This window comes from Centruroides sculpturatus, unplaced genomic scaffold (assembly GCF_000671375.1).
Source record: "Centruroides sculpturatus isolate CEXI.00-Female unplaced genomic scaffold, Cexi_2.0 scaffold39, whole genome shotgun sequence".
In the NCBI taxonomy this organism is placed as follows: Eukaryota; Metazoa; Arthropoda; class Arachnida; order Scorpiones; family Buthidae; genus Centruroides; species Centruroides sculpturatus.
The window spans coordinates 9,603-33,619 of NW_019384314.1; the positions used below are offsets into that span (position 1 = coordinate 9,603).

Genomic DNA, 24,017 nt, shown 5'->3' on the forward strand with positions numbered 1-24,017 from the left:
TTATTACTATGAGTATGCTCTACAGCTCTGTTAAGGTCCCAACACGGTTACCTTCAACAGTTCACAATTCACATCTGAAACTTTCCTATCCAAGAAAAAAAAAATTTCATTGAAATATCAGAATTATAACTTTACAAAATTATAATATTTGTTTCAGCACTTGGACCCAGCAGTTTCCTTAATTATAATTAATATTACAATCTCCATTATGCTTGAGCTTATTTATTGAAAGATTTTTTATAAACTAAAGTATAATTGAGTTTGTAATCTTAATTTACAAAACTATTTTAATTATTTATCTTTTAAACAATCAAAATTACATTAAAAATAATTTAGTATAATAGTTATATAAATTTCATCTTTGATAACTTTTTCATTAATTTTCCAATGTATGTTAGGCTTACCTCTCGAAGCAGACAAAATTGTATCGGGAAATTTTGGATTTGTAGCAATTTGAGTAACCCATCCATTATGTCCTCTTAAAGTTCCTCGATGATATAATTGTTCAGTCATCTTTATACTTAATATTAAAATACGAAAGATGGAAACGGATTTAACAAAGTGTTTCTAACCACCTAAAACCAAACGACGTCCATACAAGAGTTGGCAATACTCTCGACAACCCAGGCATCGTCTACATAAAAAAAAATAAAATAAAAATAAATTTATTTAAAAAATCAATAAATTATAATAACATTTTAAAAATAATTCTAAAAGTTAACATTATATTAATAAATAAATATAATAAATTATAAATATAAATTCGAAAAATATTAATCTCAAAATTATTACTCTGAAGACTACTTAAATAACGATTAGAGAAAACGTTAGTTATACACGATTCTATTCGCTAATATAAATCACGTGACGTAGAAAAGAGCCATTTAGGGATAGTTTTATAAAATATCTTTGAGTATTATCGAGTAGTTGGCCCAATTACGGAATGGCTGTCGTTGGTTATTAATTTACTGAGAGCCATTTTGGTTTTATGTCATTCGATAGATGAGGAAGTAAGTGAAATTCTGCATAAAAAGTATATTTAATATCGTTGCATTTGATGAATATTTAACACTTTTTAAACTATATTATTCGATTATTTATGTTTTAGTATAAGCAATAATGGAAGATAAGACAGTTTTGAAGGAACTCGATTCGTGGATAGAACAACTCAACGAATGTAAACAATTGACTGAAAATCAAGTTAAAACCCTATGCGATAAGGTAAAGATGTTGGCATTTAATCAATCATTATACAGATTCAACGGTTTATATCATATTAAACCTTGATTGAATTATTGCCTGATTAACCTTACATCATATATTCATATCACATCTTTATGCAATAATAGATAGAAGTTAATTTAGGTATATTATACATATATACTTACATATAAATGAACTAAACTTAACATCTACACACTAATCTAAGATTATCTTGATAAATTAGATAAAGGTTGGACATTTCTTATTTGTTTTTTTCTAATTCACACAATTAATTTTTTTAAATTTTAATACATTAAAATGACCTATTTAATTGGGTTTTGTTGAAATTAGAGATGCTTTTACTTTGTTGATTGATGGAATAACTTGATTTGTGTAGAATAATTCAACAAATGTAAACAATTGAATGAAAACTCGATTAGGCAAAGATGCTGACATTTAATCAATTATTATTCAAATTAATGGCTTATATCGTGATAAATCTCAATTGAAGTATTGCCTGATTAACATTATATTATACCTCAGCTATATGCATTAATTAATCAATAATATCTTTATAAACTGAATCAGATAAAATCAAAGTATATCTTAGTTTAATTTGTTTTTTTTTTCTTTTTTTTCTTAATTTACATGCTTCATTTTGTTAAATTTTAACATACATTTTTAACATACAATATATTTTCTTTACTTCCAACAATCTAAATTACAAAATGTTTTTAATTTCTTGGTGTTTTTGATTATAAACTTGTATGAAATCAGTTATATACTGTAGATTGGGTATAAGTTTGTTTTGTTAGGTTTTTCTGTTTATATCCATTTATGTATCTGTGAAACATGCATCATGTTTCACAGATACACAAATACTGATTGAAATTCTTGAACTGTAGTTTTTGATTCTTTATACATGTATTTTGTTAATCTGAAATGAATTCTATGTCATAAATTATCCTACAAGCCAGTTATTGAGATTTTTGAATTATTTGTTGGTTACATATCTGACAAATACATCTTTCATTGCTAATTGAAATTTATTAGCAATAATTTTGATTTGTTACAATTTATGATAAACAAATTTTGTTAATTTATATATCATAAATTGTTACAGAAGTTTGTGGTTGTTAAGATGTTTGAATTATTAATTGATTGTATTTAAACTGTGTCTCTGTAACATTCATCATATATACAGTTGATTGAAATTTATGAATTATAATTTTCAGTTCATTATACTTACTATATAACTTAAATGGAATAATGTCATAAATTCTTTAACATAAATCAATAATTCAAAAATCATCACTCATCTTAAAGATAAATGGCTAAGTGATTGAATAACATTAATACAAATTTGACTGTATTTTCATCTTGCTGATTTTTAATTATTATTATTATTATTATGGAAAAAACTGGCTTATATTATTTAAAGGTTTGAGTTTGGTTTGTTCTTGAAAATGAATTCAATATGATATTAGAATCATACTTGAAAACCTTATTGAATCAATCAATTAAGTATTATTTTAGAAATACTACCGTCTTGCTTCTTAACTGAAAAAATGAATATGACATGTAATTCTAAAATTTTGGGACTGTTTTAAAGGGAGTTTAGTTTACAGGAAACTAGAAGGAAAAACTGTAAAAGTCTCAAAGATAAGAAAGTTTGTTTTTTACAATGAATACACAGAACATGATTTAAACCATTAAAACTGTAAATTAAAATAAAACACAGACAATAAAGAATCTTTCCTGAATTATTTTTGCTGTTTCCAAAAAGAAAACTGGCAGAAGACTTCACTACACAATAGCTTGAATTTTTTGTTTCTTAGCCAAAAATGTATGAAACTCTTAAGTTTTGTATCAAAAAGCAATTTAGGGGTGTCACATTGTAGCTTGTACAAAAGAGCAAGATGTCTGAAAATCAAAGACTGTAATTGATTTGTTCATATAAATCCAAGTGTAAATAATAGCAAATTATTCATCTAAATGAGTTTGACTGTGATCAATCAGTTTTAGTATCTTGACATAAAATTAAACAACTTATGAAATTATGTTAGTTTATTCAAATTTTATTATTTGATACTTTTTAAACACAGTTTTTATATACAATAAAATTTTGATGTAAGAAGATCAAAATATTAATAGTAATTTAAAAACTGATTTTACAATTAATTATTTCTGTTGTGTAGCCAGTTTGATTGTTTAATGAACCAGGAGCATCAAAATATAAATCACAATGTATAAAACACATTTCCATTTTTAAAAATCTTTAAACAAAATTTACTTTCTACATATAAAAAGAAGTTTGACTTTGTCATGGTTGTGTCCTTATATGTGTGAGATATGGATAAAATTGTAATTCATATTGCAGATGTTTTTAGTGTTTATATATTGACAAAATGTTTTTGGTGGAATTTGGATAATTTCTAATTTGCTACATTATGAATTCAAATTTCAATTCAGGCAAGAATCACATTTCTCTTAAATAAATTAAATGAATGATTTAAGAATTAGAATAAAATCAAATAATATTAATGTGAGAGTTATTTCAAGTTATTGTTATTAATTGATGATGGAAGGATCTTTAACTCAATGGTTCTCAAAACATGGTCTGTGGACTACTGGTGGTTTGCAAGTACTGTATGTGCCAGGAAGTTCACAGATTGATCTAGTCAATTTTCCAAAATGTAATTCTATGCTGTTTAGCCAGAAGAAAGGACATTTTCACATATGACATATCTGTTACATTAGGTTATTGGATAGACAAAATAATATGGCACACATATAAGGTGATAATTACAGGATAAAAAAATAGACAGAGGGCAGTGGTTCATTTGAGATTTAGTTATTTGATCTATGGACCACTTAAGAATCATTACTTTAAATGATATTAATTATTTTCATTTTTATCAGTTGAGAAAAATATTTTAAAATCTCATAAAACTATTTAATTTGTATCTATATTTTAACTTTTATATAAATAAATTTAAATTAAATTTATGTAAAAATAATACAGAAATAATAATGAATAAAAAAGATTTTAGTTTTAAAATTTATAACAGTTATATTTTTTAAAATAAAATAGCAAAATCTTTATAACATGAAATGTTTATACAGTCAACTCCCCCCATAACACTGTTTATAATTCCATTTTGTATGAATTCCATGTTGTATGAGTCACTTAGATTTTACAAATACATGTGCCAGGCTGTGAACGGCTCATGTATTTGTAAAATCTAAGTGACTCATACAACATGGAATTCATATAAAACGGAATTATAAACAGTGTTATAGGGGGAGTCGACTGTTATATTAAGTAATCAAAGATAAGTTTAACTTCGTTTCTTTGATCACATGATTTGGGCTTTGGTTTGTATTATTTAAAAGAAAGATAAACATTTGCTATAAATTCTCATTTGACTTTAATTAAATTCACTTTGAATAATGATAAAAATCCTCTCATAATATCATAAAATAAATCAGTTTATTATATTAAAAATTTTCAGAATTTAAAATTTTGTGTTAGATTGGTTTTTTGCAATCTACATCTAGTATTGTATTAACTTATGTGTAAAAAAATCCATTTCTGTTTGCAGTTTTATCATTTTTCTCTGTAGATTAATTGCATAAAAAATGTTGATGATGGATGAAGTTGGGAGATGATTGATTATATCTTTTATCAGTTGTGATCTAAGTTGTTACTATGTTGCTCTTTGAAGTGTTACCTATAAAACTGTAGTTTATGTTGAGTTTTGGAAAAGTATGAATTTCATTCTTGCGACTTTCTAGACTGTATTATATGACAGGCTTTAGTATTTCTAACTGAAAAGGAACTTGCTTCATTAAATTTAAACTTTCAAAATGATAGTTACATCAGGTCACTTCTTAAAAAAAATCTTTTCATAGTGACCATGTGACATTCAGTTATCAAATCAAAAGTAACAATCTAACAAGCCCATTATTTAGAAACTGTTATTGCTCATCTAACTAATATACAGTATATAAAATTTATCTTTGTTATCAATTTGGATTTAAAAAGACTCACTATTTTGTCGGAGGGAAAAAATTGCCTATGGGAATGCATAAGAATAAAATTGGTCAGGTAAATTCTATATATAAAAGAACCAAGAACACTGAAGGTTGTGAAGTCCAACTTGAGCAACATTGAATAAGAATGGCTTTGTCAAGGGCTGCAGAAATAGCATCACATCATCAAGTTAGACTCAAAGCGCTTCTCAATTCTGCAATGTCTACTTTCTCATAAAAAGTATTCTGTCATGCTTGACGGGAGAATTTCTAGTTATTAATAATCATCTAAGTCCAATCTACATGACAACATTCATTGTTGACATAGTGTCTCTGCTTTCCACACACACTTTATTTTTTAAGTTTAGATTAGTGTTGTATACTATATTGTTTTGAATATCATTAGATTCACTAGATAGTGTCTAGACTGTCTACAAGTAATGCCACAGTGACTTACTCTAGATTATTTAGATTATAAAGTTTGTGTATGTCAACATGGATGAACCTGTACTAGATACCGTGATAGTTGCATAAGTAGTTTTTTATTTTGATTCTTTCCTCCCTGTGGCACTAAGATGATTTGGTTTGATAGTATTTGATAATGCTACACTGTGTGATCTGTCAAGGAGGAATAGGAATGCAATGTCATCCTGTTATTTTGTAACTTTGATTAAAGTTTTATGATATATTCATTTGATTTTATTAGAATCTTTGCACTTTTGTTAATTGATCAGAGAAATATTTTATTAAATTGTATCTTTCTATCTATTCTGTCTAATTTCTGTAATGTTAATGCTATTGATATTATAGTATTGTCCAGTTTCTGTTACCACTTATTTAGATAAAATGATAAGAAACGACAACAGTAACTGCTATAAAATGCCATTTGGAAATACTTCAGTTTAAAGATAAAAATGACATAATTAATTCTCAAATAATTTGTTTAATTTTACATTATTTTATGAATTCAGCATACAAAAATTGACCATTTAATTTTTCAACTTATTTTATAATTTCTTGAAACTTAAATTTTGTATTTTAAATCTTTTTATAATTTTTCCTCAATAAATAAAAATTTTAAACAATTGGGTAATAGGATGAGATTTCAGGAGTATTTTTTCTTAGGATATTTACATTTCTACATGTATATTTCTCTTTAAGAAAATATATGGAGAAATTGTGCCAAACATAAATATTTCAAGGCACTTAACTATTAGGTTGATTCCATCAACCTAATAGTTAAGTGCCTTAAAATATATAATTGTTAAGTGCCTTGAAATATTTGATTGTTTATTAAGTGCCTTGAAATATTTGAATATTTGCCTTGAAATAGTATGCATTACATGGCACTTAACTATTAGGTTGATTCCATCAACCTAATAGTTAAGTGCCATGTAATGCATACTATTATGTGGAATCAGTAAAAATAATCCAAAGTAGCAAAATAGATTTTCTTAAATAATTATTTTGGTATTTAAAATGGGGTATTTACACAGCATGGCATTTAGAATAAAATGACAATAAACTGTTTTTGTCTTTAAGTGTTATAAAATTTAAAATTATTTTATTTTACACATGATATAAAACAAATAGAATAGTTAAAATTGAATATTGAAAAACCTGAATGTTGTTAATGTGAATAATTTGAATTATTAAAGTTTTGAACTTTGCTAGAATGTCTTTTCATATGTAATTATGGAAAACAGTTTAAAATATAAAATCAGAATTCCATAATTTTAAACTAGAGATTTTTAATTTGGTAGACATTCTAAGACAGTTTTTTATTAAGTATAATAGCATTGGTAGTAGTGTGTACTATAAATTATTTTCCCAATGTAATAGGAATTATACTTTGAAAGTAAAATTTGATAAATATAAATGTTTCCACAAAGTGAGATTTTAAATCTATAATCTGGTTAACTTCAAACTCTTGATCTTTGGTTGTGAATATAGTGGGTGATTGGTTAACGAACATAATCCATTCCAAGACTGTGTCTGCTACCTGAATTGTTCGTTAACCAATTATCAATTTACCATAGATTTTTATGAGAATTTGATTGATTCGTTCTGGATACCCCAAAAAGAAATAAAAATTTATATACTTTCTTACTACGTTTATTTATATGTAATAATAAAAATACATATATACACACACTTGCATTTTTATCAGTCATGTTTATTTTCCATTTGTGGGCGTTAAAGAATCTGTCCAATGCCAATTACTTTTCTCACTTAAGGATTAATAAGGAAGGAAGTAATTAATAGCGTTGTCGTTGTAGCCTATTAACCTCAACCTGGCTTGGATGCCATTCTAAGACCGTTGTTCTGATATACTCACACTTCTTCAAAATATCTTTAGCAGCAGATACCAACATTGGTCCTTTTTCATCTTCCTCTTTTTCAGAAGAAAACACACCATGCCGAGTTTCTGAATGTTTTTCATTCAAGAGTTCTTGGAGTTCTTCTGCCAATCTGTTTCATGTTCCATTATGAGCTCTTCAATGTTCCTTGTTTCTCAGATGTGATTTTCATTGCTCCTTTAGCTGCCTGAGTCTTGATTATATATCTCCTAGCTAAGATTGTGCATACTGTAGACCTGTTCAAGCCGTACTGCCTAGCAACATCAGACATCTTCTGGCCATTCTCTACCTTGGCTATTATATTCTCAATTTCAAAAATAAAAACCAACACAAAACTTAATGAGTGACTGCCTGACAGTCTCGCAAAGACTATAAAAAAATTTTCTGTCAGAAAGGTAAACAAAAGGCTGAAATTACAAGGGAGAGTTTCAAAGGTCAGAGGAATTCTACCTGATCAGTATATACCGGGTTGAGTGTCGATGTCGACATTTCCCGCGCTCTGAAAGGTTTCAAATTGTTGCCTGGAGACTTTTACATCACTTCTTCTTGTGTTTGTTCTGTGAGATGTTTGTTATCTGAACATGTGTTTGTTGTCTGAGCATAAAAATCTTTCGCAAAAGTGTTCATTGTTCGATTTGTTCACAGTCTGAACTGTTCGTTAATTGATCACTCACTGTATAGCTAAAAGAACAATAGCTTAACATATTCTGCCATTTGCTAAATCTCTTCTTTGCTCCTGTTTATGTAGAAGGGCTGGCTACCTGCCTTCTCTGATTCTGGTAATTTTTGTAGTTTACTTAAATGTCATATTGCTGCTTTGTGCTATTCTAGTTGCCTGTTGTATTGCACATCAGTTTGGTAGATTTCAGTGGCTAGTAGTGTGTCGAGTGGATGTGGGTGATCTATAATATTATAAGCGTGAGGATCTAGAATTACAAGGAAAGTCATTCTTGGACAAATTAACAGAGAAGAGAAAAGATTTAGATTTTAATAGAAAATAATATTTTTAAACCTCAAAGAATTTTACAAAAACAAATGTCAAAAGAAACTTTCGATTTTAGAAATGAAGTTGATTTCCTTTCCTACGGCCAATTCACGAGATGAGTTAAAAATGCAGCCTTTGCATACACTACTTGGCCGTCAGAGAAGGCCAATATAAAAGGGACATTTTCCCGCCATTCAGGGCAGTCTGTTGAAAGAGGTATTGCCACACAAAGAAAGTCCATCATACAAGTCTGTTATACGAATTTGTTAATTGAAAGTCATACTACAGAGTCCTCCATATGAAGTATAGATTCAGTTATATGACAAGATCGTCATAAGAAAAGTTATCTTTAAAGGAAAGTGCCATAGAAAATATAAGAATAATAATATCCATAATTACAGAAGATTTGCATACATTGAAATATTGATGGAACTGAGAAGGTAATATGATAACGGTTAGATCGGTGTGAACGTCAGGTTTAATATAAGATTAGGTTTAGGTTAGTTATTTAGATTTAGGTTTAAGGATGATTTGTTTCTATTCATTTGTATACTTTTGATATTTTTGATTTATTAAATGTTTTGGTTTACTTTATAAATATGGTCTGGTTAATGTTAGCTATTCATACTCATTCCTATTCAAGTTACCTACGTTCCTCATACTCACAAGTTAGGGATAACGCATGTTAATCCACATGTAATAAAAGTGATTAACTGGTGTCGGGAATCCTGATAAGGAAAAGGGTGATTACACAATCATCTAATTCCGCTTTTGTTTTACTTCAAACTATAAGTCCCTCTGCACTCAATTTCTTTGATAGAAAAACCATTCTTTTGGATAACCCGAGGGCTATTCTAATGGATAGCTGCCGAATAAGTGGTACAAGAGTCTTAACTACTCCGTATCCCTGGCTAGCCCCTCACGTAAGTGTGTTAAGAGGTATATATAACTAGTGGGTTTTAAATGTTGATATTTGTTAAGAGGCAGTTTAAGTAGAAGTAACAAAATTTTTTGATGTCTGATTTTAGTCTGTTTTAAGACTAATGCAAATAGATTTTTATGATTAGATTTTCATTATTAGATCCATTTTGAAGTTATAATTTTTACAGATTTGCTCTAATAGACACTCTGAAATGCATTAAAAAATGCAGGTGGAATCTGCTGTAATTTAAATACTTGTAAATGATCTTCATTGGCTGCTTTTCCATATTTAATGTTTGTTTGTGTGTGTTAAATTACTGCAATGCAACACTTCGGCAATCTGCTTAGGGGATACCTTCTGGCAAGTCTTTTTAAGAGTAACTGGCCCCTTTTCAGGTGTTACAGACGTGGAGAAAACCCAGAAACTTCACGTGGCCAGCCTGTCCTAGCGAGGCACGAACCTACAACCAAACTCCCAATATTTATAGAACAGAACCACTTGGTCACTGGTGGGCTTTTCCATATTCAAATTGGCTTGAATTGATACAAACATTATTATATAATTTAACCCAGTGTTTTTCAACCTTCTTGAATACATGACCCCTTTACAAGTTAAAAAATTCTTGCAACCCCCTAGGGCCATATTAAAACAATATCAGTGATTTTAAAAACTATGTATTTAATTTTCTTTCTGTTGAGACAAATTATTGTTGATTAAAGTGAAAATTTCAGAAGAATTGACAATAACTTAACACACATAAAGTATGAAACTTCCTTTAATTATAACATGCGGCACAGGGAGCTGTTGACTTTTTTTTTTTAGGATCAGAATTTTCAGCTTGTACTTTTCTACTTTTTATTTCTCTTTTGCAAATCAGCTCAACACTTTTTCCGCTATCATTTTCTGGGGTAGGCCGTAATTCTCGCTGAAATTGTAGTTTTTTTTAATATAGTGTAGGACCTACAAACACTTGTCTTTTTCTTTTACCCACGACCCCCTGGGGGTCACGACCCACAGGTTGAAAAATGCTGATTTAACCAAATAATGTATAATTACAAAATGGTGAAACCAAAGCCATTTTTCAAATAACAACATTGCTTCTGGTATGCAACTCTTCCTTCTTTGCCTGTCTACTCATGCTTGCTTCTTTTCCGACTTTTTGTCTCAAGTGTACTTCATATTGTTATGCATATTACTGGAAAAAGTTTTACTCTGAATCTCACAATATGTAAAAAGTTTTAAAATTCATCGTGCTTATCAAACAATATGTTCAGATATTTGTAGTGTTCAATAATGAACTAACACTATGAAAATGTTTTTACTTGCAACAAGTAAAATGGCAAAGCCAGTTTTGGGATGAGACTATGTCTCAGAGAGCGTGAGCAACACATGTGCAAATCTTGCACTTGCGCCTGTTTGTAGAAACAGTCTCAACATTTCATATTTTCTTTTGACCCGGTTCTCAGTCCCTTGACTACCTACAAAAATTGAAGTATTAAAGCTTAATATGTATTAATAATGGTAAACACTTCTAACATGGTAAATTGTCCCATAAGACATTTTATCACTATTATGTGAATCATTTGACTAATTTTTAAACATATTTAAGTATACATTTAAATTTGTACTGATGTTGGAGTTGGTTATAATTCCTACCTTTCATGCAAAATTGCTTCTAACTCTTAACTCCTTGACTATCTCATATATCAGGGGTGGCCAACTTTTGTGTACATAAGATCTACTTTTTATCTTAAAAATGTGTCGTGATTGACTCGTTGTCGTAGACATAGTCTAAGTCGGGGATGGACATCCCCGACTTAGACTATGCCTACAGCTCGAGTTGCATAAAATGTGTATAAATATATCAATTTTCTAGCTTAAGAAGTATGCAGCAAAAATTTAAATATTATTTTCTACAACTTATGTATGTGAATAGTTTTTCCTGCAATGAATTTAGTAAAAATTAAAACAAGAAACCGGCTAACAGACTCACCTCAAAACTAATTTAAAACTAGCAGTGACTAATATTTAATCAAATATTTTCGATACATTACGTTTACATCAGTTCTAGAAGCTAAATTAAGTATACCTATTCTAATTTATAATTATATATGAATAAATAATTGTGATTTACTAGCATTTCCCCCCCCTCTTTTATCTTGTGTGCAGCCCGCATCAGTTCAAAAGTTTTGAAATGTGGCCCTTACACAGAAAAAGCTTGTACATCCCTGGAGAGGGGAGGGAGGTGTGAAATACATATTATGTTTAGATAGATAAGAAAAGCCACAATTTAATTTAAAATATGAAGAAAAAGTACAGTACTTACATTTTAAACAAGAAAAATTGAAACTCAACGTTGTCACTTTCGGGGACCACCACTTCACCCTTCTCTCTACCATGTCCCGACCTACTCTCTCTGTCCCTTCTTTTTTTTGGTTTTACGACCCTTTGTCTACATTTCTTATTCCCCTTTTACAACTGTATGCAAATGGATTGCACATGGACCGACAAAACTGCATCTGAGAGAGAACGAGGAGGTCCGATATCACTACAGTTGCATTTGCGCATTATGTTCACGCGTTGCATTCGGTTACAGCTTACAAGTGTAACACATTAAGTCAAGACATTACAAGTGATCGACCAAAATTGGTTTTGCGATCAATTTGTTGGCCACCCATCATATATGATAAAACAGACCAGTAATGTTTATCTTTGAAATTTGTTAATCTTTACATCTATTTTACAATCATTTGTTAATAGATGACAACTTTCTTATTCTTTCTGCTTTAAAAGAGAAGTGTGTGTTTTATTTTCATTTTGAAGCTGTAAGTTAATTTGAGATTAATTATAAGTGGCAATTATAAAAATAAGGTATACATTTCATTCAAGATCAGTTCCTAGTCAGGTTTGAAATATTTACAGGCTTGATTGTTATTAAACATTGTTCACTTCGGTGCCCAAAAATTGCATTGTAAGCCTTCTTAAAGAGTAAATTTAAACTTTGTTGAATCTAAGACTACAATAAGGTATATTAAATAATAATCAGCATAAATTTTATGATAGGCAAAAGAAATATTAGCCAAGGAATCAAATGTTCAAGAGGTGAAATGCCCTGTCACAGTCTGTGGTGATGTCCATGGACAGTTCCATGATCTCATGGAACTATTCCGAATTGGTGGGCGCTCACCAGACACCAACTATCTTTTTATGGGAGATTATGTTGATCGTGGATACTACTCAGTAGAAACTGCAAGTCTTCTCGTAGCTTTAAAAGTAAGTGATATTTTGTTATTAAAATATGTTATGTAGATGATGATTTATAAAAAAATTAAATTAGAAGAATAAAAATTTCATTTTTTAAACACCTCTCCAAGCAATATAAATTATTGGCATAAATAATCAATTTTGTATGATCTATGACATTCTAAAGTTTTTTTTTAGGTCTGATGATTTTTGATGAACAACTTATACAATAAATGACATTAAGTAATAATCAAGTATACAAATTTTGCATTTTCAGAGCTATCAGCAGAAGTTACTCTTAAAATTTTACACATCTGAAAATAACAACCTATACTTCTATATAAGAATAAGTGATAGTCTGATAATGTTGATAATGTCATGGTCAGCTATAAAACTTTCAGATAAAATGACTAAAATAAAATCTCTCTTTGAGTTGTCTTTTTCAGAATGTACTGTTGTGTCAATTGTGGAATTGGTGGATTGATAGCTATTGTCCTTATGTTATCAGTATGTGCAAGAAAGATTTTTTATTCTTCATTGTATGACTTTGCATACTCATTTACTTTCGGATAAAAGTTATAAAGTTGCATACTATCAAACTCTCTCAAAGTGTTTAAAAAAATGGCAAATCTAATCTTAAGAATACAAAGGCTGATTATTTAATTCATAGAATAATGTTATGGATGAAGACATTAAGCAAAAACCTATTAATTGAGAATTTTTCATACTTAAAGTATTCTCTTTTGACCTTTACACATTTCTGTCTTCACTGTATCAACACACTATATGCTTTCTGGAATTCATTTTTGAATAAATGTCGACTTGTGGTTCTGTGAATCTTGTCATCAGATGTGAGGCATTTGCAATTCAGAGCTTTCGTCATTCGTGGAAACGGAAATAAATCCTGCAATTACAAGGTTTGTTCAAAAAGTAATGCACCAGAATTTATTTTGCTGCTAGTATGAAACATTCAATCATGAAACTTGGGCATCTTCTAGCTATTACTGCAGCTATTTGTGTTATTTTTCAACAAAGTCACAGCCCTCATCTTTGCCATATGCCAGCATTGAGGTAGAGCATGTATGCTGGCTTGGTACCAGTCCTGATTCTGTGGTGCATGCAACCACTTCCTCACAGCATTGACATCTTCATCTGATTGGAATTTTATCCTTGGCTTGCACAATCAGATGCAAGCCAAGAACTCGTCACCATCAAACTCATTGCATTGCATGGTTTTCTTTGCTATTTTTGGTCAATTGTGAGTTGTTTCAGGACCCATTGTGAACACACTTTGACATACTCATGTTCACAGATGATTTGATGAATACTCCCAGCACTAATGCACAAGCATTTTTCCAGGTGTTGAACTGTAATGCATTGTTTCTCCTGAATTGTTTTATTAATGCGCTGCATCATGGCTGCATGACAACCGCTTTATGCCAAATTACAGAGATCTGCCATTCCTATTGTTGCTGACTTAGAAAATTTCACTCGATAACTGATGGTGCTTCAGTTGACAGCTGCAGTACTATAGAAATACAGTAGAGTGTCGTTTATCCGAATCAATTGGGGACTGGGATTGTTCAGATAACCGATTATGTACAAAAAAATATATTAACCTATCCCATGTTGAAATTTTTCTCCATTGATGAAAATTCAATGCAAAGCGACGCACAATGTTAAGCCTAATGAAAATTTTTATAATAATAATCATGGCTATTGTATCATTAAAAATTTTTTCTTTATTTTGTACAAACAAAATAAATATATTAAAAAATATAAAAATAAAATAAAAATTATACTTTAGAAGTTAATCTAGTATCAAAAACGTTCGATTCAGCACGACACACAGTCCTCAGAAAAACACCACACAAAAGTGCCAGTGCTGCCAGCTAAAACACACACACACAAAAAAAAAATATTGGAGTAGCCCAAGACATAGCCAAAGGTTGCAGTGCCACAGCACTAGTGGAAATTTAAATTTGCCAACTGGAACGCTTTTGGTTGACCGGCTTTCAGATAAACGATGCTCTACTGTATTCACAAACGATTGTGTGGTGTCTAACAATTCCCCTTCAGCAATGAGGAATTTTATCACTGCATGCTGCTTGGAACTTACGTCACTGGCACTTGCCATTTTTGAATGAAGCTGTAGTGTTCCTGCCCGGTGGGGGGGGCTTGAAATTTTCCATAATGTTAACAAAAACTTTCAGGTACAACTTCTCAAAAGCAAAGCCATGTCACAGTTTTCGTTTCCCAGATCTAAATTATATTTGAACAACCTTTGTAAATCTGATAGATACGAGAATATGACAAGATCTCATCTGCAACTGTAATACTGATTGCACAGTATTGTACTGTATGGTCTAGTACTATCATAATGGAAAAACTGTTTTACATTATTACACTAAGCTATTCCATTGAAGAAAAACATTTTAAGTTTATGATGAGAATTTCAGCATAGATTTCTTTATTAAAAATTGTTTTATGAGGATCAATACCTCGAAGAACATAAATGAAACAAGAGTCATGTCAAAAGCTCTTGATTCAAAACAAGCATCAGTGACACACTATTAATAAAAGTTGCACAAAATTATGACTGAAAGGAACATCTACAGAAACATGTCAAATGACTTTAGAAAGGATACAATTGGCATATTTTTCAAAAATTTGCATGGAAAAAACTGTTAATGATTCCACAAATTAAATGAACATATTTTATAACTTTGGCAACAAATTAAACTAATATAATATTCTTAAAGTTTTATTAATATTACAAATTGTTTTTAAATAATGATTAATTAAAATCAGTTTTTGTCAGACAAACTTCATATTAACTCAAAAGTAAAATTTTTACAGGTAAGATTTAGAGAGCGAATAACAATATTACGAGGAAATCACGAAAGTAGACAAATAACACAAGTTTATGGCTTCTATGATGAATGCCTGAGGAAGTATGGAAATGCCAATGTTTGGAAATATTTCACTGACCTTTTCGACTACCTGCCACTGACAGCTCTGGTTGATGGACAGGTGAGATCACTTTTTGGATATTGTTAAACAATTGTACTGCCATGTAGAAATAAACAAAAGTTTTGTTAAATGATTTAGTTCCAATACTTGGATTTATATAGAAATTAATGGATCTGAAAAATGGTTCAGTTAATTCACTGTTTTACTAAGGATTAGGATTGTCATAAATTTAATATAAAATTTTTCATTTTAAGAATTATTTGTAAAATAAAAATAATAAATTACTGGTGGTTTCAAAATATACAATACTTTGGTGTCTGTTGACAGACATATAGGCTCTTTATGATTGTCTGTTGGATTTTATTGGGATGTATTTTGGTATTTGTATTCCCCTTAACCAATCATACATATATCCTTATCAGATAATAATTGCAGATTTATTGATATTTAAATGTAAATATCTCATTACATTCCTCAAGTTCTATAATTTCAAACACTTACAGAACATTTCAATATAAGGAATTACAACAGATCATAAGTGCTTTTATATGGCTCACTCAGTTACTGAAATTGAATTAAGAAATAATTACATATCCAGGATAAACATTTATCATTTAAGAAATAACAAGTGTAAACAATGGGAAGACAATACATAAAAACTATTGCATCATATATTAAGCTTTTAGGTGGTAGGTTAATATATAATTTTATGATAGATAACAAAGGGAGCCCTATAAACCCCAAATTGTACAGAGAAATTGCATATATATATATGGTTGGCATATATATCTAAATTAATGGCTTTTTCATGACAGATATAGAATCCTGCTTTTACACTACATATGAGGCATATTGTTCCAAAGTGTGTCTTATCCAGTTTTTAATGAATGCATAAAATTAAGCAAGACTTTTAAAGCATAAACAATATTAGTGTTGTCAAGTTTAATAAACCAATATGTAGAAATTCTATAACTTTTCAAACAATAAAAACATTTTATTATGATCACTTTTTACACTAGTAATTGGATGGTACAGTTGGTCCAAAAATTTTTAAAGTGGATAAGATGCTGCTTAGAATGATGCTTCTCATATGCAAAGTTTTGAAATTATTAAATATTTTAATGATTTATAAAAGTCAAATACTTTTCCTAAACATTCATTGTGCTTACCTTGAAATCATCACAAGTTCACCATTGTTTATCTATGAATTGGCAGATAATATATTTACTATGCACCTTCATGTCAGTGATGTGATTTCTTAAAAAATGCAAATTACTTAAGAATTTTTTTAAAATTCTGCTATATATGTTAATATTGTTAAAGAATTTGATGCCACAAACTTTATAATCATGCAGTCAGTTGTATATTTTATTTTTCATTTCATTTTTTTTTTATTCACATATGAAATGAAATAATTTATACAACATTTTAAGTGGCTTATTCTCTAGAATCAAATCTAATTTTGATTAAACAAGTAAAAAAAGGTTGCATTAAAAAATATTGATGATGATGATGATAATAATAATAATGGGTTCATTTCAGTATTTTCCTTATTTTGTATACCTCATAATGATGTACTTTTTTTAGATATTCTGTCTCCACGGAGGTTTATCACCTTCCATAGATACTTTAGATCACATCCGAGCTTTGGATCGACTTCAAGAAGTTCCACATGAGGTAAGTTAAGCTTGATATGTCATAACTTATGTGCATGCATTTATCATGTTATACAATCTGTTGTTCAATTAACATAATAGTAACCCTGTATTAGGCTATATACATAACTGAAATAAAAATTGTTATCGAAACTACCAACCTAAGTAACCAGTATAACTTAGCAAAAAAAAAAGATATTTGAGGCGTGAGAATATTGGTGAGATACGAGAGTATTACTTGTAACCCTTTTGATCCGTCAGAATGTTAGGACTTACTCACATTGTCACTGGAGGATGACATATTACTATTTAAATTAAGGAAGACAACAAGGTCGTGGGATCGCGGTCTTGTCAGTGACCTGACAAGACCGCGATCCCACCAGCTAGGGTAGGAATTTGCACCCTAACTCACAATATTAAGATTTATATTTAAAAGGAGGGCTGTATAATTATCGAGTGGGGAAGTTGTGGGTAAGTTCCAATCATAGGCAGTTTGGATGTCCATGTTCGACCAAGTGAACAGACAGGTTAACAAATAACAAACAAAAGTTTATGTATTTCTTTATTTTATTCATTAAAGGAATAATCTATTGTTATCTTGATGCCTAACTACATACACCTCTAAAAACGGAGAGAGATTTTACAAAAGGTTCTGATTATAATACTCTGGCTAGTTGATTCGTTTCAGTTGATGTAATCCAAATAACATGTGATGTCTTTCTGATATGGAGATGGAGGAGGGCTGTATAATAGCGCGATGGGACTTCCATGCCTGACCGCTTCATCTATGCTGGAATCTTCGTATGGCTGTCCTCTTCTATGTCGCTTTGCCCTCTATGGCAGTCCTGGATTATTGTCGGCTGCTGCTACTATTATGGCAGGTTATCATTATCAGTGACTGCCCTGAGAATACGATATCTCTGCCTTTCATCCTAAATTCCTCTCCAATCGGGTTTTAGTATATGTAACATCTGACGGGATATGTTTCTGACACAAATGGACAGATGTTTGATGGAGATGTGTGATAACATCTCTCTCAAAGGAAATTTTATTTCCCTTTCCCATGAAAAGTAACAAAAATGTGTCATTTTTGACATTAAAATGTTACTTTAATTTGTTGATGAATTGAGTAAATTTTTAACTGATTAAAAAAAAGTTGTTCTCTACTCCTATTCTCACAGAAGCATGCAATGCCATAATGTTGTAAATGCCAAAAAAGAAACTTTTCAGGAGAGGTAAAAACGATTTTTCTAATGAATGAATTCATTTCAATTTTACAATAAAATAATAAAAAATGCACTAGGTTACAAATTCTCTGGAATATCAAAATGATGTAAATATAAGCTGTAACATTTTAAGCACCAAAAGTCATGTGACTTGCACTCTGGCACTTTAAATGTTATATCTTAGCATAAATTCATCTTCAAAATACAGCCACTTAGTGCCAATATCACCACAATATTCTTTTTCGGCAGAAAACATTGCATTTAGAATTCACTTCTTCAATAAAATGTATTTGGAAAAAAATGGCATTTACAAGATTATGGCTTTGCACACTTCAATTACTGATGGAAATCATCAAAATTTTCTTAAATTTCAGGGTCCAATGTGTGATCTGCTATGGTCAGATCCAGATGATCGTGGGGGTTGGGGCATATCACCTCGGGGAGCAGGATACACCTTTGGGCAGGATATATCTGAGACATTCAACCACAGCAATGGCTTGACCCTAATAGCAAGAGCACATCAACTAGTAATGGAAGGCTACAACTGGTGCCATGACAGAAATGTGGTGACCATATTCAGTGCTCCAAATTACTGCTACCGTTGTGGAAATCAGGCAGCCATCATGGAATTGGATGATGCCCTCAAATATTCATTGTAAGTAGAAATCTAATTGAATTTCCTCAATCTTTAGAGGGAACAGTATTATAGTAAACATATGTAATTTTAACCTCTCATGTACTAATCCTTTATATCAAGAATATTGCAGTTAAATAATTGATTAGTTATAAGTTAATCTTTAAATTATTCTATAATAGTTTAGGTCTAACCTATTATTAAAATGCTTAATGGATTTAAAGACAATGAAAGGAGACAAATTGTGTCATTTGTTACTGATTCTTTTTGGAGACAGGTGGACAAATAATAAAGCATACTGATGTGAGATAAGCCGCGGGTCAGGGGTTAATCTCCTACCGACCACTTACTCGGCACGGACTTGTGAAGCCCGATCTCTGTGTCGTTGGATGGCTAGGGTGGCAAATCGAGTGGGGAGTGCGCTGGTAAGTTGGCAGGTGCTGGTTAGACAGGAGACAGGTCAACAGAATAACAAGCATTTATTAATTAACACAACTAACTTACAAAATTACTAAAGCTAAATGCGATTATATTAAAGTATGTACAGAAATTGGCGATTACGTTCTTAGCTAGGTCGCTGCCCTAGTTTCTAGTTCAGAGAGAGAGTGCTTTTATAAAATCTACCCCTAAATACCTCTAGGTGGAAGGGAGAGTTGGCGAACGTCATCTGTATGGAAGGGTGTGGTGTCTTCTATGTCTTCAACAGGATCACAGTCCTTGGCATGGAGATCGATGAACACAAGTACTAAGAATACCTTCCGTGTGCGGACGCCCTGAGCTTCTGGTGATCTCCCCTTTTATATCTTTTCGTGCGAGAGCTGACACGTCATTGACTCTTGTTGACGATGACGGTGCATTCTTCACACTGATATAGTTTATTCCTCGGTTTTTTTCCGAAGTTAATTAACCGAAAATTTAGATGTTTAAGCGGCCCGTACAAATCCGACAAAATCCGTGCCTCACACTGATATGCAATACTGTACACAGAAATGAAATATGAATAAACAGTAAAACAGGATGCATGACATGACTAACATTATTTCATGAAAACAGAAGGGCACAGACAAATTATTTGGCATATCCCCAGTATAGAGAAACCAGATTAACAAGGGTGTACTCTATTTGTATATTTTAATGTAAATAAAAAATTAGAAAAACACATTTATCAGTGATGTTGTATGTAGCATAATCATAATGTAGTTTTAAAAAATTTACTATTTAAATTTCATCACTACGCTACAATGTAAAATACATAAGAAATGTAATAGAAAGTACACACACAGTGGAATTTATAATTCATTTCATCTATATAAGAAGATTTGATTAGGTTTGAAATCTTATTACTTAGAATGCAACACTTGAGAAAAAATTAATGTTTGAATTATTCTAACAGCAATTGTCTTAGTTAAATAATGCATAATGTAATTGAAATAATTGAAGATTATTACTTCAAAATTCATGCAAATCTACCCATGTCATTGTTACATTCCTATAATTTAGCTCTTTCTTGAAGCCACTAAATTATGAAACCATAATAATTAGAAAGAACAGACAGAAACAATAATGATTTATTGCCCATTTTGATAATTTTTATACATAGTTAAATTATGATTGCTATGATTTTTTTGTGATAAATATTTAGTTTTATTACACGTGTAGTAAATATAAACATTCAAACTCAACAGTTATATATAAAAGCCAAACAATTGTCAAAGTTTATCAGACTATATTACTACTACTATTAATTAAATGCCAAGTAATTTGGCACCTAATACCTGCCTTTCGTGCTATCTCTTGCTACATTTAATAATTCATTTAGAAGGTTCCAGAAGAAAAGAATTGGCCTTAAGTGGGACTCGAACTGTCAATTCCCACATGTCATGCAGTCTTGTTGTCAGTTATGCTACTCAGACCTTCAATTCTTGTGCATCCAGAACTTTTTTGGACATAACCATACTTAGTTATTTATGATGCTGTTGGAGCACCTATATCAAAAGTAAAATGTGTGTTTAATCTGCATTCTGTGAATTATCATTTTGTTTTTAATAGGATCATTTAATAGTAAAGGTAATTTTGTAAAAATATCAGAAGTAAATGCATTTGTAAATTTTTATACACTAAACATTTTAATACAGTATACTCTTGCTAATCTGGCCCTCGATTATCTGGCATGTCCCAGTGTGATTTGTTTCCATGAAAATGTTAGTCGTGTCACACACACTGGTTTAATTTTTGTGCACAGCATTGAATGTCAGTCAGCACAGTACCAAAGGAAAACAGGTAAAATCATTCATTGCCTTTAGGTCTATACAGTCACTAATCTAGCACTTTTTGGTACAAGGAATAGCCATATTAGCAAGCGTCTAACATACACTAGTGTTGAAATATTACTTGCAACCTATGATGAGAATAATATAGAAGAAAAATTGCATTAAACTTGTAACTTAGAATTTAAATAAGTGTTTCAGACATATATAATATTGTGCTTGAAAATGTAGAAACCTATTATGTGCATATGTTGACTTTTGGCAAAAATAATTATGAATATATTCATCTATATTTCATGACATTGATGACCATCCACTATGAGATAAATTATCTGTCTATGCTCCCAAATGTCTTCAGCCCAATTTACACAAAACATAAGCAGCTAATCTGCATTGTCAACAGCCTAAACATTTACATCAGTAGACAAGTTTTAAAATTTACCTATCTGAAAGCATATGAACTTTACAAAAGTCTTAGTTTTAAGAAGCTTCTTGTTAGAGGATATATAACAAATTCCAGAGAATACTAATAATCATAGTAGTTGTACATGTCAAATAATGCTTTAAATCACAATATGTAGTCATAACAGTTTATTCACTGTAACATAATCATGTGTCATTAGCTGAAGAGCCAACATTTAAGACAGAGTGGAGTGGAACGTTTTAGTTATGGAGTGGCAGTTTTTGTGTGATAAAGCCCAATTTACATAAAGCATAAGCAGCCACTAGAACTTCCATTCAGTAATAGGACTAAAAGGTTTCTTTGGTTAAGAGGTAAAAATAAGGAAATTGTTGTAATTTTGTCATTTATTTGTTATTTATACTTATTTTAAACATGCTTAGTATGTACTTGATTGCATTTATCTTCCCAAAGATATTTCTTATTAGTTGGTACAATACCTATTGAATGTTAAGAGCATGGAGTAAGTATAAATGGTGTGGAAAGTGAGGGCAAAATCATGTTCAACTGCTGCGAGCAATCCTGGCGGTTGGGGTGTACACAACAACCAATCAATGCATTGCTTATTGCAACAAGGTTAGATGTTTTTTTGCACACTAACCAATCAACGCATCGCACATTAAAGTTAATCGTCACCTCAGCTGCTAGGGTCACTCCAGTGTAGTGGACAAGTTTTAAAGCATGGAGTGGACAGTTCCTATATTCTCTATGTATACTTACTCTGTGGTTAAGAGTAGTGATGAACAACCAGTATTCTGCGAGATCATAGATATGTAGCCCCAGAACTTTGACATCATAATGGCACAATGTAGGAAACAAGAAAATAAAATTTAAATGTTTTGTTATGAATATCATCTAAACTACATTTTACCAGTTAAAGGATGAGCAACTATATACCGGTATTACTATCTTGCATATTATTATTTTATATCTAGTGTACTGTTGATTATGGAATATGTTGGCACTCAGCAGGCTTAAATTCTGCAACTCCGTAAGAAAAAATGCATGCGATCCACATTCAGTAAAAGTTGATCATCACTGGTTGTCTGGAATATTGGCATCTTCTAATTTTTTTATATTTTGTGGCAGTAGGTATTTTCAGTGTTTAATGTTTCACTTCGTATTGTTATGTGTATTTTTCTTTCCAGCCTTCAGTTCGACCCTGCACCAAGAAGAGGCGAACCGCACGTGACCAGACGTACACCGGACTACTTCCTGTAAGTAAGAGTTCGGCCAGCCAAGAGGACGAAGAAATCTGCACTGAGTTATATCCGTAGTTGTATAAAAACGAAAATTTCTGTAAAAAAAAAAAGAAAAAAATTCGAGCGCATGCCGTTTCCGCTCTTGTGTTATCATTTGTACGTCGACGATATTGCTCATTTTTCTCATTTTTGGTTGTACTATCATAACGTTTTCATCTTGAGCGTTCCGTTGGCCATAAATTATATATCATAATAATAATTAATAATAAAATTAGTACGGTGCATCCCCGTGAGAGTTACCGAGACATTTATTACTCTACGTGTTTTGCTTAATACGAGTGAATTTTTGGTAAGGAACGGATTCGTGTCTCGTCCCCGAGACGACCTGTATTAAAAATGTCTGTGTGATATGGAGTGTGCAAGAGAGAGCAAATAAATATTCTGTACCCGTTCGTATTATTTGGCATTTTATAAATTCTGTAGTCTCAATGCCTTTTTGTTGTGATTTTACGTGATAACAATGCCTACAAAGTATTTTTGCTCGCTAGTTTGACAGACTACTATATTACGCAATATACGAGTTCGTTGGGTTTAGGCAGAATCAAATATTAACCGACAATATTCGTCGAGAATACACGTAAACACTTTTGGAATTAAGTAGCAATAAGATACCAGAGCTCAAAATTTCCAAATGGCCATCGACGACTGGAAATTTTTGACTCAACTGATAACGAAATAATTATTTTTGCTTTCCGACTACTGCATTTGACGCAGTGGACTAACGTGATCGTGGGACATTGCACTAAAGAATTGTCGATAATTCAAGTTTACATTTTTTTTTTTTTAAACTTA

General features: G+C 30.8%; 1 protein-coding gene and 1 long non-coding RNA gene across 2 annotated transcripts in view; one reads left to right on the forward strand and one right to left on the reverse strand.

Moving 5' to 3' along the window:
- Positions 1-404: 404 nt before the first annotated feature.
- Positions 405-24,017, reverse strand: part of LOC111622856 — a 28,265-nt gene continuing 4,652 nt past the window's right edge. Inside the window, exon 2 of the long non-coding RNA XR_002756352.1 lies at positions 405-634. This is a non-coding gene — a long non-coding RNA (uncharacterized LOC111622856). The remainder of the gene's footprint in view (positions 635-24,017) is intronic.
- LOC111622844 (serine/threonine-protein phosphatase 2A catalytic subunit beta isoform-like) lies at positions 850-23,654 on the forward strand. The gene is made up of 7 exons (XM_023365268.1): positions 850-1,010; positions 1,109-1,221; positions 12,569-12,778; positions 15,608-15,781; positions 17,309-17,398; positions 18,977-19,257; positions 23,112-23,654. Exons 2-7 carry the CDS (start codon positions 1,120-1,122, stop codon positions 23,182-23,184), a joined length of 930 nt encoding a protein of 309 aa, XP_023221036.1. The 5' UTR covers positions 850-1,010; positions 1,109-1,119; the 3' UTR covers positions 23,185-23,654.

Bases quoted from the DNA above. Each gene is read 5' to 3' on its own strand.
- LOC111622844 (XM_023365268.1), top strand. From the start codon at position 1,120: ATGGAAGATAAGACAGTTTTGAAGGAACTCGATTCGTGGATAGAACAA. The intron at 12,779-15,607 runs GTAAGTGATATT...AAATTTTTACAG, and splicing joins GTCTTCTCGTAGCTTTAAAA to GTAAGATTTAGAGAGCGAAT. The intron at 17,399-18,976 runs GTAAGTTAAGCT...CTTAAATTTCAG, and splicing joins TTCAAGAAGTTCCACATGAG to GGTCCAATGTGTGATCTGCT.